At 39.2% G+C, this 17,309-nt stretch overlaps 1 protein-coding gene across 3 annotated transcripts in view; it reads right to left on the bottom strand.

The window, feature by feature from the left end:
- Positions 1-17,309, bottom strand: part of ARHGAP18 (Rho GTPase activating protein 18) — a 91,885-nt gene that overhangs the window by 33,160 nt on the left and 41,416 nt on the right. For 2 of the 3 annotated variants that reach the window (XM_035321668.1, XM_035321667.1), the window contains exons 2-3: positions 4,159-4,358; positions 1,824-2,059 (exon numbers count right to left, since the gene is read on the bottom strand). In XM_035321668.1, coding sequence (XP_035177559.1) covers positions 1,824-2,059; positions 4,159-4,358 — 436 coding nt within the window. Of the gene's footprint in view, positions 1-1,823; positions 2,060-4,158; positions 4,359-5,660; positions 5,942-17,309 lie in introns of those variants that run through there. The other variant, XM_035321666.1, reaches the window with a different exon arrangement.

Below are 17,309 nucleotides of genomic sequence, written 5' to 3'. Positions count from 1 at the left end.
AGAAACATCACAATACTGCCTATTGTTTTACCTTTCCTCCTGCCTTCCCCCAGGTGAAGGGAGGTTGCAGGATTTTCAGAGACTATTATTAAATTGGAATGACTTCATACAGCTGTAGATGGCTTCAGTCCTTTTTTGTTACAGAAAAAGCTTTTTAATGATGGGAGAGTGATAAAGTTCTGAAACAAGTTACCTTGAGAGGCTGTACAAGGTATCTCAATACAGGCTTTTTGTGACAGATTAGATGAATAAGGACAAGCAATGATTTCAGAATAATTACCTTGCTTTGAAGAAAGGAATGCAACATAGGTTTGAGGGCCTAGATTTATATTATTTTATTGCAGTCAGGAAGAGAGGTTTAGAAGGATTTTATATTTTATTTTTTACTTATTTCTATATTTAATCAATATACTGACCTATTGTGTACATCTTACATAGCTACAATCATCTGTCTGTTTGCATTACTTCTCTTTGATATCATCAGTATCAAAACATGTAGTTTAGAAGAAACAGAAGTCTACAGAACACTGTAACATATGATTTTGAGACATTATAATATGTAGTTTAAAAAGGAACATGAGTATTTCTTGTAGTTGACTGAAATAGCATACTTGAAAGGGAAATTATACTGCTTTAAGCAATAATGTTTTACCTAAATTGCTCTTCTATTTGATCTTGTAATTTTTAGGTGTAGTCAATTCCAAAACAGATCCTGGAAATCTTTTATGGAGTTACTATCTCTTCTGTAACCACATGCAAAGCAGAACATCAAAAGGAAGTTTTGCCTCCAGAATACACATTTGAGCTTACAAACAGCCCCCACTACCACTTCACCTCTGCTGAATATGAAAGGAGCTGCCCAAGGAGAGGAAGCAACTGGGGGAGGGAGGAAATTAACTCCTCTCAGAATCCACCATGGTTCCCCTGCGACTGTGATGCATGCTGCACGGCATCAGCAGGAGAAAGAATGAGGGATGGGGCTGGGATCTGGTAAACTAGTGCTGTACTGCCATCCAGCCTGTTTCTCCTCACAGCTGAAGATCCATTTGCTTTGGAGGGAGTAGAGAGGACAGACATGCTTCTCTGCAGAAGAGGAATTCTAATTACAGTCTCTGTTTCCCTCCTTCCCCTTTTCTGCGTGAGGAAGAGGAGCTCCTCTGTTCAATAAACCACAAGGGGAAATGAGTTTCTTCAGGACCTGTCAGATCAACTCACCACATGCAGTTTAATGACACAGAGGGGTCCTGGGAGTTAGTGTAGGGGTCTAGCCCCCAAAATAACAAGCATAAATGCCTAGCCAAAAAAAAAAAAAAAAAAAAAAAAGAGGATGTTAGGCTCATGTCACTTTATTTCCTCTTTTTTTTTTTTTTTAAAAAAAAAAGAAACAAACAACCACACTAGTAAATATAAGCCATGTTGTCCCCTATATGTCAGATCTCTCAGAATGACTGTAGGCATTACCACCTAAAGTGTAGGCTTCTGTTTGTTCTTTGGGTGTTTGTTGTCATGATTTTTGTGCCTGGGTTAAAACTAAATCCAGTTTCATGACCACAGAATGGTTGTTTTATCCATCCCCTTTGAGTAACAAAAGACCAACATACTTACTCATTTCTACGTACTAAAATTGCTTAATGCAATGTCAACTCTGGACCAATGCTATTCCCATAATTACAGTAAGAATTTCCCTTGGAAACTGATAAAAAGTTACACACAAATCTTCTGGAAATAGCCCTTTTGTGTCTCTGTCTCCCTCTCCTCTCCCCCCTCCCCTACCTGTCCCTCTCTCCTCTCTGTCAGCAAAGAAATGACATCCAGGAACTTACCTTTTCCTTTGGGTCACTTTGTAGCCTGAAGATATCTCTGACATCGGGAATCTGGTGGTGTTTGTTCTTTTTCCTCAAGGTTTGTGTGACAGTCTCTACTCGCTTTTCTACTGCTGCCTTCTGGGTTCGGGTCAATGTGGACAAGAACACCATGCTTTCTTGGGAATCACCCGTGCTCTCACCAAACAGATTGGACAGACCTGCTTCCTTCAGCCATTCTTCTTCCAGTTCTCCCTCTGAGCCAGGCAAAGAGAAATGAGCATAAATGTTGGCTTTCCAGTATTGTTAAACACAGCAGATTACGATGACGTCATATAGCTACTGCAGTTCACAGGGAAAGGTCCACAGGAATACACAATATGGGACAATTCTTTACGCTATCACAACCTGGAAAAAAGCTGTTGTTTGTAAAGTGCTTCAAAAGGGTTAACGTATCATATCAAGGCTTTTAAAATGGTTAATCCAATACAGATTGCTATGGGACAATTTTTATCGTAACTGACAGCACTTCTATTAAATCACATACCATTTTACAAATGTTACCTAGATACAAATGTGTATGGGAAAGCCTGAAAGCCTCTGATCATTGCTGCTTCATTGATTTTTAGTTCAAACCTCAATCTTTTTAGCTCCTTTGCTGACATGGTTCTGCCCAGTTTTCTCAATATATTAATCCTACAGCTCTCCACTAGCTCAATTTAATGAAGGACAAACCAGGTTACAGGAGTCACCTTAATGCTATTTTTTAATCAGTTCTTATGACATGGTCTCCAGACTGCTGACAGCCCATAAAATGATTGTTGCTTTAGTCTTACAGCTGGTAAGGCATCCTTCCTTGACACATCACTGCACATGAAGGAGGAGAAAGCCACTAAATACTGTCACCTATGGCAAAACTTCCACTTCTGAAATCAGTATGTCTCTAATAATACTTCTCTTTTTTTCAATATTGACACTAAGTTCTGTCAGTAGCAGTCTAGTTTGTGCTGAATGTCAACAACCCTCTCAAATTTTCAAGCAACATTTCAATGTATAAGCTATCAAAAGTGCTCCTAAGCAGTCATGTCAACTTCACTATTGACTGCAGTTTCCCTCCGTGCCCAGTACTTGTCCAAGGGGGCATATGGGTATTAACAGTGTTCAGAAAACAGATACAAAATCTTAAGTATGAATTTTGCAATGGCTGTGCCACCAAATCCTGACTCTCTAACAAAACTCTTGCAGATTTTGTTATTAGGGCAAAGAAAGGAGGTCTATGCCTATCCTCCAGAGCAGATCTAAGCAAGGCATACCTTGTCTCTCCCCTGCCTTGTCTTTGCATGGCTGTGTCTCAAGTGAGCCCCCAGCCTGGCCAGCCTGTGGGCCAGATGCAGTGTCTCACACATTCAGTAGCACCCGTTCAAATGAGGTGCTGCACATAAGGCAAGGTGTGCAGCACAGCAACATCTGTTCAAGCTCATCAACTCGGCTGAGCTGAGTTTGGCTTCATGCTTGGGCTCCATGCCTGGGCTTCATGCCAGATTCAACAGCTGGAGCTGGAGGTAGCTAGGGGAAGAAGGCTATATATACGTAAAAAGGAAATGGTGGGTTTTGAGTGCAGAGCCTGAAGGCATATCAGCATCACTGAGCTGGAGTTAAAAAAAAAAAAAAAGAGACTCATACATTGCAGAACAAGGTCTGCTGGGGCCATACCAAAATGCCAAGCTCACCATTTTAATTTACTGAGTCTGTGGGCCTCTTGTAAGAATCAGAGGGGCAGACACTGCAATGTTAAAAAAAAGATATATTTTTGAGAGAAGAGTGGAATTAAGGATGTTACTTCTCTTTTGTCTGATATGACAAGAAAAATAAGCAAATTGCCCAATATATTCTAAGATCATACCCTCAGGAATGATGCTTCAGAGACACAAAACCAATACAAATGAACAACCAAGACAGTTAAAAGTTTAGAAGTTACTCACTAAACTTAAACAGTTAATCATTGGCTTGTGTTCCTAAGCATGAGGCTTGGATCCACAAGAGCTACAATAACAAACAACTTACACAAAGTAAACAGCAAAATAAGGTTTATGACTACAGGCACCTTTCTCATTTTCTGCAAATACTGTTTAAAGTAAAACCAGCCTTTTACTTATTTCTGATACAGTTCTCTTTCAGTGCACTGTCTATTTCTGCTGTTATTTATCAGAGGCAAATAAATTTTCAACAGTGCATGTTCAACAGAGCCCCTTTTTTCATCTAAATGTGTTTGGTAGGTGTCATCTCTTGAAATAACACAAAAGAAAATCCCTAAATCAGCACACTGGTAATCATTCACAACAATATTTTTCATTACCATCTGGCTCTTTCACTACAAGTGTTTCTTGTTCCTCATGATTATTTCTTCTGGTTTCATGGATGTTTTCAATTTCCTTCCAATAATCATCCAAAGACAGTTCATCCAAGGAGTCCTGGGAACCTGAGCGGTCAAATGACGCTCCATCTGGGGTCTTCTTGCAATTGTCATGGTTCATTGTATACTGGCCAGAACGGCGGCTATTAACATAAAACAGAAAGCAATTCTTTGTTAGTATTTTAAAATACAGGATATATTAATTCCTCTGAAGGCAGTTAGCCTGTCAAAGTATCAAAGCAAGCTACTGTCAACAAGCAAACCAAGATATTTAAAATTACTTTCAATATCTAGAATATATTTTTAATTTAACATTTCTGCTATACATATCCCCCAATCTGGAATGGCACAGGAAGACCATCTTTAAAGAAGAAATAACAATTCCAAGTTCTGGTAATCGTAGTTACATCAAATCTCTAATTCAACTCTCAAGAGTCAGTTCCACTAACTTCATGGTATGTATCTTCCCAGCACAACTGTTCACGAAGAATTTTTGAAAAGCACTTTTCTTCATTAATAAGTTCTTACAGCTTGACAGTACCCCTAGGTTTTGCTTTGCTTTTCTAGTTCTGTTGTTTGTTTCTTTTTTATGTTTAGTCTGGTATCTATGACCTTAATTATAAGTGTGATAGGACAAAGTAGAACTACTAAAGTTATGGTTTGTGAACTATTGAGTCTAAATGTTTGATCAAGGTCACTCTTTGTTTCTTTCTATCTTGCTTCCTCTTTGACTGAAAGCCTACCATTTTTATAGTTTGATGTTACCAGTTTCCAATACACCCTGCAAAATATATCTTCAAATAGCAATCTTTCATTTTAATTATAGCTGCCATTAGAAAAAAGAAACCAACAAGCTGAAACCTCTAGGTCTAATCTTGACTGCATTAAGCTATGGGCAAAAATTACCAGTGGTCCAGCAAAGAACTCATCTTAAAAAGTGCAAAGGTTGTTATGATGTAACCGAAGCTACAGATCATCCCTACAGTCAAATATAGCAAAACAGAAGCCACAGCCTGATTCATAGTATCATAAAGAAAATGTGGGACTGGACCAGATAACTTCCAGCAGTCCTTTCTAAACTAAGGTACTCCACTACTATGCCAGTATATCCGAATTCTTCCTTTTAATAAAAAATACTAAGTCCTTAACACTTCAGGGACAGCTTCAGATGTATTTCATGCCTGAATTTGTCTCCACATTTTAAAAAAGGCAGGGTTATGTTTGGGGTTAAGTAATAAGTATCAGTTATCCCAAGAGAAAAACACAGCAAAGATGAAGTGTTGTACATTTATTGCAATGCAAACCCAGTAAAGTAAGTCAGTCCTACCTTCCCATTTGGGTGACTTTGCAAGTTTATCTAGAATGAAAACAAAAGCACCTAGTCCCTACGTCTTATCTTGGGACAACTGACCCTTTTTAGTTACCCCTAAGTAAAAAAAACATACCTTTCTCTCTGAAGATAAGCCCCTTGTATGTCCAGCTCACTGATCCTTTCACACCATACGTGCCTGATTCTCTGATAAGCAATACTAACTATATGGACTTTGCCTTTAAAGGTAAAGAGCCTTATGGAACCACTATCAGTTTCAACCCGCCCTGCCTCTCTGCTCCAGATACAAGTTAATAAATGACGATGAATTACAACGATAATACACACCCCAACACCATTCTGGATCCTGTCCTTACACAAATGCCCAAGAAAAAAATACATAAAGGAGCATTGGGCTTGTGCCCCAGCAGCAATAACAACATTTTGCAGTGCGTGCTGCCCAATAAGTACAATTTCTCCATGCAGCTAACTTGGTGCTTAACCCTTTCCTTACAGACATGCCCTGTTTCTGATCTGGGCTGCTTGTGAATCCAACAGCAATTACGTAAAAGGATGGGCATGGAGTTACGTCAGAAGCATCCTCAGAAGCCAGAGCAGGGGCAGTGCAGCCGCTCGGAAAGCTGGCCGGGCTTTCAGGCATGGCTCAGCCTTCCTGCCTCTGACAGCCAAAGGTGCTGGATCCTTCCCAGGAGCAGACTGCTGAGAAAGGGAGGTCAGATTGCAGCTTATCATCTCTCTCCGGTCAACCATTCAAAGCTGCTTGGCAGGTTTTTGGTGGCCTTTCACCTTTGGAACAACCTGCTCTGGCTGACCCACCTCTGCTGAAATTTAACCACCACTGAGCACCATGCAAAAGGGAAAGCCAACAGACAGGATACGGTAAAAGAATGCACTTTTGGGGGACTCTGCCAATTTGAGGTGAGATCATCTGCAGCAGGCTGCTGCTCTAAGCCACACATCCATGGAAATGCTCATCCTGTCCTTCCAGAAAAGAAAGCTCCTTAGCTTCCCCAGATTAAATCACACCTCAGAGAAGACTGTGCCCTGAAATGCACAGCTGGCACCTGGCACAAAGACTCAAGGCCATCTTCAGGGTCCTGTGAGCATTTGCTGCATTATCAAAAACACTCCCTTAATTCTAAGAGACTGCACCCTTCAATGACAGCTCCCAGGTTTGCTCTAGCCGAACAAATGTAGGCTGCTTTTCTTCTAAGGCTCTCCACAGCCCGACCTCTCCATCTCCTGTTGATGAATCAGCACAGCACCTCCCAGTTTTGCACAGGCCATAATGCCATCCAGCATAGTGAAAGCCATCACCGAGAAGCACGTGAGCAACCAGGAAAACCTCCCGAGAAATGCTTGCACAGAAACGTCACTGCTCTGCTACGAATCTCTCCTCCACCTTCCATTTTGCCTTTGGTCCTACTAAAGCTATTGGGCCAGAGGCAGCAGCACTCGGGCCGTTCAGGAGCTGAGGCCACAGATCATCACGCTGCTCACACCCTCCTCACTCCTCCTTTTAATTGCCTGGTCTGACGCTATCAATCTGCTAGCTCCAATTTCTGTTTAGGTGGCAAACCCTTTCAAAGCCATCTTTTTGTTCTGCACGTTTCCACACCCACAATTAACATCTCTATGGGCCAGGACATAAATAGGTTCACACTGCGAAAGAAAATTGCTAAAACTTCAGCTGATAAAGTAGGTCAGACCTTCACACACTTTGCTTGGTTCCAGTTTCTTTGCATGTCCTACACGAGAAGGATGCCGGTGAAGCAGTTTTTGGTGTGTAATCTGCACAGCAGTGGTGCCAGGCTTCTTCGTCTGTGCCTGTCCTATAACCTCTGGGCAAAATGAGGCACAACCAAGAGAAAGAGCCATTGAGGATAATGAGTACAACCTTGATACCATATGGTTGGCATAGAGGAAAAAGACAAAAATAAATAAATAAATAAATAAATAAATAAATAAATAAATAAATAAATAAAAGGTTGTCAAATCAGATTTTCATTTTTACATATCTATTGACAAGACCAAAACATGGGACTTCCAATGAGACCTTCCAATAAATTCAATCCTTTTCCAAAAATATGCTTAGCAAGCACTAGTTGTGTATCACAAAATAAAGACACATATGAGGGAACAAGTTACAACCAAGAAAAAAAGAGAGAAGGGGAAAAGCAATCAGTAAAATCAGTAATAAGATTTTGAAGAACCTAGATGAGAGAGACATTAAAAAAAATACTTCATCCCACATTCACTTCAAGATTCAACAGTCCATTTAAAAAAAAAAAAAATCCAACTATTACTGTGGCTGCAGGAAATATGTCACTTCTCCAGCATGTTCTTAGGTTTTCAGTTGTTCAGCTTCTCTGTTTACAATTTGAAGAACACTGCTGCTTTTCACAAGTACTTTCAAGGAAATCTCTTTCCTTCCCCCAGAAAATGTAAACCTCTTCTAATAAACACAGTCACTTAAAATAATTTTCAAATGTATTTAGCATTCCAGATTACTAACTGGTAAACTCACTTTCCAACAGGTTTTCCCCAGAAAACACTTGTTTCCATTAAGGTCTTAGCTAACAACAAACTCAAACTCCATTAAAATCTTATTAACATCTATTTCTAATTACTACTGAATAGCTCACCCTCCAGATAGCTTTACAGGGCGTAGTGTAATACTTTCATTTCCAAATTATACAGTAAACTCTGACCTCTGAAACTCAGACACATGCCCTTTGCAGTCGGTAAGATTTTTGCCTACTTATCTCAGTACAAAACTGAGCCTCCAGGTAGAAAACCCATTCTTCAATATAATTAAACATTCCTTTATTGCAGTTTCTTACCAGAGTTATCTGCTTATCCCAATCACCGGAGATGCATTTATTAGGAACATCAAGGATGCGAGACAAAGCACTCCAGCTCTTCCAGAGGGGAGCCATTAAAAACAATTCTTGTAATGAACACCACTCGTTATACACTTTGGAGAATTATGAGGACACAATTTATATGGAAAGAAACCAGATTTGGATTCTTTCACTAAGCACTGAGAAGCCTCATGTTGTGGCAAGTACTTAACGGAGAAGAACTGTATGTAAATATTTTCTTAGGCCTTTCCTTTGGTGACCAACTGCTTCCTTTCTCAGCATGTAAGAAAATGTGACCCTTCAAATTAATCACTGTTTCACACATTTAAAAAAGAATGTTCTTCAGGTTCTGTCACCCTGGGTTTTATTTCATCAATGGTCACTTAATACTGCAGTTGCCTTTCTTCCCCGTGAAAATCTTAGCTATGAAATCTTAACCTCCCTGTCTGTTCCATTGCCTGTTTAGCAGTTCATAGCTGATACCTATCACAGGTAAACCACAACAGCTGGAGAGTAATCAGTTAGTAAGGTGCACTTTCACTGGTCTTACTGATAAATTCGGTTCACAGAAAGCTAATTTCACCTTTACTTCCATTCTTCTCCCTTAAGGAATATGGATTATGTTGTATTTTAAAGCAGTGAGTGATGAGGAAAAGATAGCTTTGTCATTTCTGTGGTGCTAGCCAGTAATTTTGGAACCGAGTATGATCTTCCTTTCTGCATCACTATGCAAGTATAGTAATTGTATGGTATCCCTACATACTATATATATATGGATGTATATGCATTTATTAGATGTGTAAATAAACTAAACGGTAGAAGTGCTAAATGCAAGGATGTTCATAGTCAGAAAAACTAGAGAATACACCGGTGAACCAAACAGAATAGCACAGCAGTTTTGAAAGAGAATTGGAGTTCCTCTGACACTATTACTACATGAGAGTTCACTGACTACAGTAAAGGACAAAATCCAGCTTCTACATGCTGTGTGAACATAAAACAAAAAGATTCCAGTCCCTATAATCTGTCATCTTCTTCCGCAAAAAAAAAAAAAAAAAGAAAGAATGGATGAGATGCAAGTGAAAGAGAGGAGTGGGAAACACTTTTTCAAAACATACATCATGAATTTCTATTCAGAGATCTTTCTTCCTACCTTTTTCTCAAACTTTTGAATCAAAAATTCAGGCCTCATTCATTCCTGAATAAAAACTGTCACAACTATAGAAGTGTCACAGCTGGAATAGGGGAAGAGACCACCTGATTAACTACTGGGTTTGACCTCAGTTAGGATTCGGCTTTCGGGGCTTAAACAAACATGGTCCTTTTACACAGCTGCCTAACAAAGCCTATGGGAGTCTTAATATTGTCTTCAAACAGACTCTAAATTGAAGGTCCATTCAGTTTCTTACCAGACTAAAAGTTTCACAGATGTTGGCTAGTATTAGTTAACCTTCATCACTGAGAACAATGAAAAAAAAAAAAAAAAAAAAAAAGCATTGAACTAGCAAGCGCTATAATTACTTGTCAGACTGGATTATTACATCTACTAAAACTGTACTCTGAAAATACAATCTTCATACTCTTGACCTTAAAAGCTTCTTTAAGTAATCCTGGCTATAAACCACTGCTATTGGGGTTCTTGTACACGCACCATGTTGAGCACCGCGGCCACTTTAAACATACTCTGTCACCCCATAAAAGAGCACTTTGCTGACTGCAGCCCTATGTCAGCAGCAGCTTCTGAAATGCCCGAGTAAATGGAGTCATCACTTCCAAAGCCAGTGTCCATTTGGCCATCTCCATAAAAGCTATTAAGAGCAGCACTGTAGCCATACTTCAGCCGATACTGGGGCTCATTGGTGCTGAGCATCATACAAACCCATGGTTAGAGTTAACAACCTGATAAACAAGATGCACAAAGGCTGTGAGAAAGGAAAAGAGGGGTGGGTACTTGGCCTGAAGAGCTGAAGCGTGCTATTCAAATTCATGGTGCAAATCAGTGAGTGACACAAACAAGAATAATACTCGGATCTCTGGAGTCTTTTCCCATGGACCAGTGAGCTTTAAAGATTGAGATCTGACCCACAGTGAGCTGCAAGGCAGATAAAAGGAAGCACTTTTATTGTGTGTTTGTGATAGACTCCAGCACCATGCCTATAAATAGAGCAGCTCTCTCAGAACAGAATTATCTTGTTGATATAGGAGTTACAAAGAGTGATTCTTGTAAGTAATTTTTAGTTTGTACAAAGGCTAACTAGATTTAAATAACCGAATTAAAAAAAAAAAAAAAAAAAAAAAAAAAAACTTTTGGGTACTGTGACCCATTTTGATAACTATTTACTGAGTAAATCACATGCATGGGATACTGTGCTCTTAAATATAAATACAGGACTTCCCAAGTCCTTTGCAAACTGAATGAACAATGAAAAAGATAAGGAGAGGGAAACAACGTGGTCTCCTGTCTCACTTTTCATCCTGAGAGCTGCACTACAGAAGCAAGGGACTAAGATAAGCTCCCCCATCCCTCTCCTCCTTTCAAGAAGCCAAGTAGCACCAGAGGGAGCAAAGACTTCCCATCTGAATTAACCAGGAAAGCCCTAATCTAGTGGTTGCAGCAGTTGCCTGGCTGGAGCATCCCATTCCCTGAGATGCCTGCCTGGGAAGTGACGTACAGACCTTCCCACAGCCACAGCACCTAGCAGAGGCACTCTCATCTTTCACAGTTTCTAGACAAAGCTAGACAAAGAACCCAAATGATCAGCTATGAAAATAAAGGCCTTGACTCCAAGAACATGTTAAATCAAGAATATTTATTACTAAGTCACTCATTCTAATTGGTTTCTACCTCAACAATACCTAACGAGACCCAAATCTGGATATCTGGTGTCTAGAACAATCCAAAGATATTTCTCACCACTATTAAAGTGCTTCCTAAGTTTTAGAAGGCATGACGGAAACTTCATCCTTAGTTTGAATTTAGTTTGAATAGCTTAGTTTGAATAGCTTTTTATTCTAGCTCTTAGATCTTGCCATTTGGGGCAACAACTGCATCCTTTTCTTTCCACCTTGTCTAATACTTGTTCTTTCTATGACTGACTGCAAACTCTCCTGCAACTCAGTATTTTCAAAAAAGTCATAAAGGACACACAAAGATAACAGTAACAAACCAACATAACTTCCAGTATTTTCAGTGAATAGACACTCAGCACTCCTTTTCCCACAACTTAAGACTTTTCTTACAGCTACTCGATGACCTTATGGGAAATTCTGAATGTCAATTGCACAAACTTGCACAAATCCCCCTTAAGCTCCAAAGAAAAGCTAGAGAAGTTGGAAGTGAGGCAAAGTTCCGTTCACCTTCCAGAGTACAAAGTGATTTCAAAGAGGGTGTAAAACAGAGCTAACTTTTTAAGTGAGCACAAAAAGTGCTGAGCAAGGAGAATCAGGTAGGTCTCTTAGGATTTCTTGTAATACCTTCAGCTGCTGCTAATACCTGCTCAAAACTGTAGAGATTAGAAAAAAAAAAAAAGTATATATATACACACATACACTATACTTTCTTGACAAATCCTCATTACTACACTATATATCCTATACTGCTTCCAGATATATCCTCATTATTATTTAAGTAAGATTTTACCTTATTGAGCGTGACCTTTCCCTCTTCTTTCACAACCCCAACCTCACTGTAGAAAACAGGAAGAAAACTGTGGCAATAATTAGACTATAGCAGTTATTATTGTGGCAACTATTAGAATATTACATTTATTTTAGAATATTACATTTATTATTCTAATCCACTACACCAGAGATAGGAGATTGCAGATACTATGCCAAAAACTAATCTGCCCCAACTATATGCAACGTTTCTTAGCTTAGAAGATTAAAATATTTCATGACATTTCCTTTAATAGGACATCTCGTTCCTACAGAGCCACTTAGACTCCATCTACATTTTACTTATGATTAGGTAAATTATAATTATGGTAAACTGATACACATACACACATTATCAAAAATGGTGTTACAGATCACTGTCCCCTGTGTATGTATACATGAAATATTTTTTTATCAAAAAAGATGTTAAAACTATAACATTTATACTTTTAGAATATTTGCAAAAAATAAATAAAAGTTGTTTAATTTGCCATTCCAGATTCTTTAGCGATAAATGTGATCTTGTTCCACTGCCAAAAAAAAGGAGAATTACAATTCTGGATTGAAACCTGCAACCATGAAGCCAGTCCCCCACAAAATGACAAAACTAGTTGCATTTCCTTGTTTTTTTTGGTAACAGTTGTATTCCAGACACCTGCTTATTTCTTGTAGTGAAAGGTAAATCTCATGATACTCAGTTTTAGAGCTTCAAATAGATCATTTATTAACAGACTTGCAATATTATTACTATTAGGTAAACAGAGAAGTAGTATCAGAAGTTTTGGTTTTAGTTCTGCTTTGACAAAATGAGGTAGCCTGTGTTGTCTCAGGTTCTGCCACCCTACTCCTTTTAATTCTCGCTCTACTTAAATGAAGACTCCCAAAGGCTTTGAAGACGTATTCTTTTTTTTTTTTTTTTTCCCATAAACATACATTTCTAGTTCAAAAGCATATGTTTTAGAAAGGAAAATAGCAGTCAGTTCCTGGAAGCGCTGAATCCGCCAGTGGGAAAAACAAGGGGATGAGGGAAGCTGGGTGACCTGTATAAGTAGTCACATCACTGTTATCATCAACCCCACTTCAGAAGCACCTCAGCAGCTCGTGCATGCTTTCAGAGGGGCTGGAAGTCATTACCTCACTGAACGAAAGGAGAAGTCAGTTTCCAAACTGACTCAGTATATTTCCATTCCATACAATTCTTTTTAAAACTCTAGTTGCAAACAAGACATAGTGCACATGGCTGGGAAATCAAGGGGAAACACAGTCCCACTTGAATCTCCTCTGTCATATTTTTGGCTCTGTCCCTTGGTGAGTTATCTGTCTTTCTCATTCCTTTTCAATGACTTCCACATCACCTGTCTCCATATGGGCATTTTTGTTTTCCTCTGCAGTTTTAATTCTTTTATTCTCTATAATTAACATCAATCATGAAAATACATCAAAATATGTTCTCTACAACTCTCATGCTGCTTATTGGAAAAAATATTCAAATACATCGTATACATTTTTAAAGTACACTTTTTGTGTAATCTTCGAAGAGAACCACTGGAACTAATCTCCCAAAGAAGAGAATAAAACCTGTGTGAGATTACTTCAGGCTCTACAAATATCAAAGAGCATAAAATAAGAAGTGAAATAGATACAGTATTTGTCATTCCATTATTGAGAGGCACAGAGGGGGAAGATTTAAATAATTTATTTTTCTTTTCACAGTGGAAAAAAAAAATAAGCATGTCAACAAAGCCTGATTTAAGCTATCCTGGCAAGTACCAGGGCCATCTACTAAAGAACAGCTACAGCCATGAAATGATATCGGAGGCACTTTGTGCCTTTATAAGCAATTAGTTCTCTAAAAGCATTAGCTCTTACCATGTTAAAAGACCTATTAATTAGACCTATAACCCTGTTAGTTACTAGTATAAGGCCTACAGCACAATCCTGTCATTTTGTTTATGCTTGAAGGAAGTTGGCACACATTCCCAGTCAATTTATTACAACATAATCCTTACATTCAGTATAAACTGTAAACGAATTTGCATGAGTGTTCCCAGACAGCAGGCGAGAAAATCCATGCAGGAGTCTCAAGACATTTTGTAAGGGAACTGTTCTCATTATCCAAACGAGCCACCAGCAAGGACCCACTCAGACAAAGTGGGTGAGTGTACAAAAGCTGGAAGAGACAGGAGCGCAGGAAGCAGAGCTGCCTGCAGCAGTGACCACTGACAGGGCGGGATACGGGCCTGTCCAGAAACAAGCCAAATGCCAGCAAGGCCAAGAAGCACACGTAAAGGCAAGAGGCCTGGGGAGAGAGAGGCCTCAAGGGCACCCCCAGGGACACGCAGTGTGGGCTAGGTCATGTTCAAGGATCAGGAAGAAGGTGTTTGCAACCAAACCTCCTAGGCCAAAGGACATCAGGCTGTACATGAGGCAAATGTGCTTGGTGGAACATCTCTACTAGGTGCCATGCGGTAAGTGCCACAGCCTGGGCGTAAGAGCAATGGAGATTTGCCCAGATCCAGCTGTGTCCTTCACATGGCCCCTTCCCAAAGACTCACTGCACAGCAGAAACACCCACTGTCACCTCAGTATAAGAAAAGAGATTGAGAAAGGCACCCACGCACAATTCTTACATTTTGTGTTTGAGGGTAACTGCTCCAGGACTCTCAAGAACCTTTGCAACTTCTCCTTTCCTACTAAATCTATTTTCTAAGCAGATTCCCAGGGAATATCTGCTCCAGGGATGTAGCAGCTAAACTGTGGGCAGCCCTCTCTGTCACATGCACTAATGAGCACTGCCAAAGGCTTGGTGTCCTATGACCCAGCAGGAACCCCAATAAAGAAAAGAAAAATACATTAATATATTCCCCCCCACCTCATATCGCTGATAGCCTCTAAATGTCAGCAGACAAACAGGGAAGTAGAAAGCTTCTCAGAAGTACAGATTCTGTCCTTCCCTCTCCACTTTCTACCATCTTTCTTTTCCAAATATTGACAGAAAAAGCATAAAAACATGATTTTTTTCCAACCAAGCTCTCTGCAAAGCTTTAATGGTTTTTGTATGAAAAAAAAAAAAAATCCGTCCCTTCACTTACAAATTAAGTATACAGATGTACAGCTAGCAATTTGAATATGCAAATGTTTTCATGTGCAGGTTTGGAAACTAGCAGGAGCCATCTCACGAAAGCCTGGTCTGTAATTTAAGAGCTCCGGCTGCTCAGTTGCTTCACTCCCACAGCTTAGAAAAAACTTTCCACGCGCAGTGGAAATGTCCTCTAATCCAGAATGGAGGTGACACTGAAGAAGGAACAACAGGTTTTCTGATGTTGAGTTCGTGAGGAGCAATGGGAAATAATTATCCAGAGTAATTAATCTGTTCTCATAGATGGGGTCTCCCTCGCTAGGATGTCACCAACCACTTAATGACTGCCACAGCCTTCACAACTGTGCTACCTGGTAACAAGGTCTGGGCCTCAGGATTTGAATACAATGACAGAACTTCCAACAACAAGGTCTGAAAAGAGGCTTTGTTTTGTTCCATGAGAGGCGACAGGCAAAGAGAACACAATAGAAAATAAACAATAGGGGCAAAAACAGAGAAGACACAAATGCTGGAAATTAAGAAAAAGTAAACAGAAAACATGCAGAGTAAATAACCAATTATTTAGTAGGACCAACTATTCAAAATGAAAAACGAACCCTACAAAACAATCCCATCTGTATTTTGCTATTAGTTGCTCTAGAATTTTACACATATAACCCTTGTTTTTCCTGTTTCCTCTAAAAGCATTACATTTTGTCTTAATCTTAAGTCTGATTTTTTTATTTTTTTATTTTTGAAAAAGCAGACTCTTCCACGTGGGCACATGGGCAGCAAGTTCATCAAAACATACTCGTGGAAGATGTCAGAAGGCAAGAGGGAACGTTCAAAACTGGTCAGAACGGGAAGGCTGATAGTCACAGCATGCAAAAGCTGTTGGCTCTGCAGCTGAAAAAAAATGTGCTACTTCATAAAATAAGGAAGAAAATGTTTTAAGAATTATAGAGACTAAAGAACAAAAGAGCTCTTATCAACTTTAGTTTAAACTACCTTCGTCAAAACAAGCATGCAGCCAAGGGGTCTGCATTCTGGGATTCTGCAAATTCTGGAATTTAAGTATTAACTACTGTTATTAAGTTTTTTAAAAAACTATTTTTTAGCTTTATAAATAAAAGATAATTCTTAATAGAAGTTATTTAGGAAAAGTGTTTGTTTTCCTTCCTAACCAACACCCCTTCCTTTACCAGCATCTTACAAACGTGAAAGATAACACTCTCAAAGTCACCATGTATGTGGTACATAAAGGCGGTTTTTCAGCTGATAACATTCTTTGTAATTACTGTTCTATTTTAGAAGATGGCAATTAGTTATGTAAAGCAATGCTGTGACAAAGTATCAATCAGTCCTTTCAAAATAATTGCATCGCTAATATTAGCCCTAACTCTTACCCTAGATGCCCAAACAAAACACTTGAGTGCAGGGACAACTGCCAGCAAAAAATGCAACTGAAAAATTATGTTGTACTCTTTTAACTGTCCCCATGTAGCTAGAGGTTAAATCCCTGACTTCAACTTCAGACATATTCCTTTGTGTAAGCAGGGTAAAAATAACACTTATTTGTAACACTAGGAAGCTATGATTAACAACCCCAGTAATAATCAGGGAAAATAAAATACAGTGCTTCACATAAAACACACTAGAACTCAAATTAGGTGCAATCTATATGCCAGTGTTTCTATAAACTCCTATTTTCTTTTGCTGTATGTACATACAGTGTGTACAAAAGAACAAAACAATGTTATGTACTCAAGTATTATGTTCCATAACTTTTCATTAGAGGACCAAGCTCCCAACGCTAGACATACGTACTTCACATTACCAGACACATCTACAAATAAATACCAGATGTTTTCATACCAAATCATATGTGCATAGAAAAAAATGATGTGTTCAATATTAAGACACATACAAAAATTCCATTCCAATTAATTTGAAAGCATCGTACTATGATAGTGGCCAAAGCTTGCAATTCAGAGGAAAGGGAAAGGAGGAAAGACAGCCATCCCGAGTGCATTTAATCTGGGTGCACAGAGCAGTGACATTTCTAGACAGGAAAAGGAACAAGATCTGAGGCAACACTGAGCAGAAGCTGCAGGGCACCCTGCAAGTCCAATCCTGGCTCCAAACCTGCACTGCCTGACAGCTC

The sequence above is a fragment of the Oxyura jamaicensis genome, chromosome 3 (assembly GCF_011077185.1).
Source record: "Oxyura jamaicensis isolate SHBP4307 breed ruddy duck chromosome 3, BPBGC_Ojam_1.0, whole genome shotgun sequence".
Taxonomy (NCBI): domain Eukaryota; kingdom Metazoa; phylum Chordata; class Aves; order Anseriformes; family Anatidae; genus Oxyura; species Oxyura jamaicensis.
Note: the sequence above shows the minus strand (reverse complement) of the source record. Positions and strands in the feature narration are given on the sequence as shown.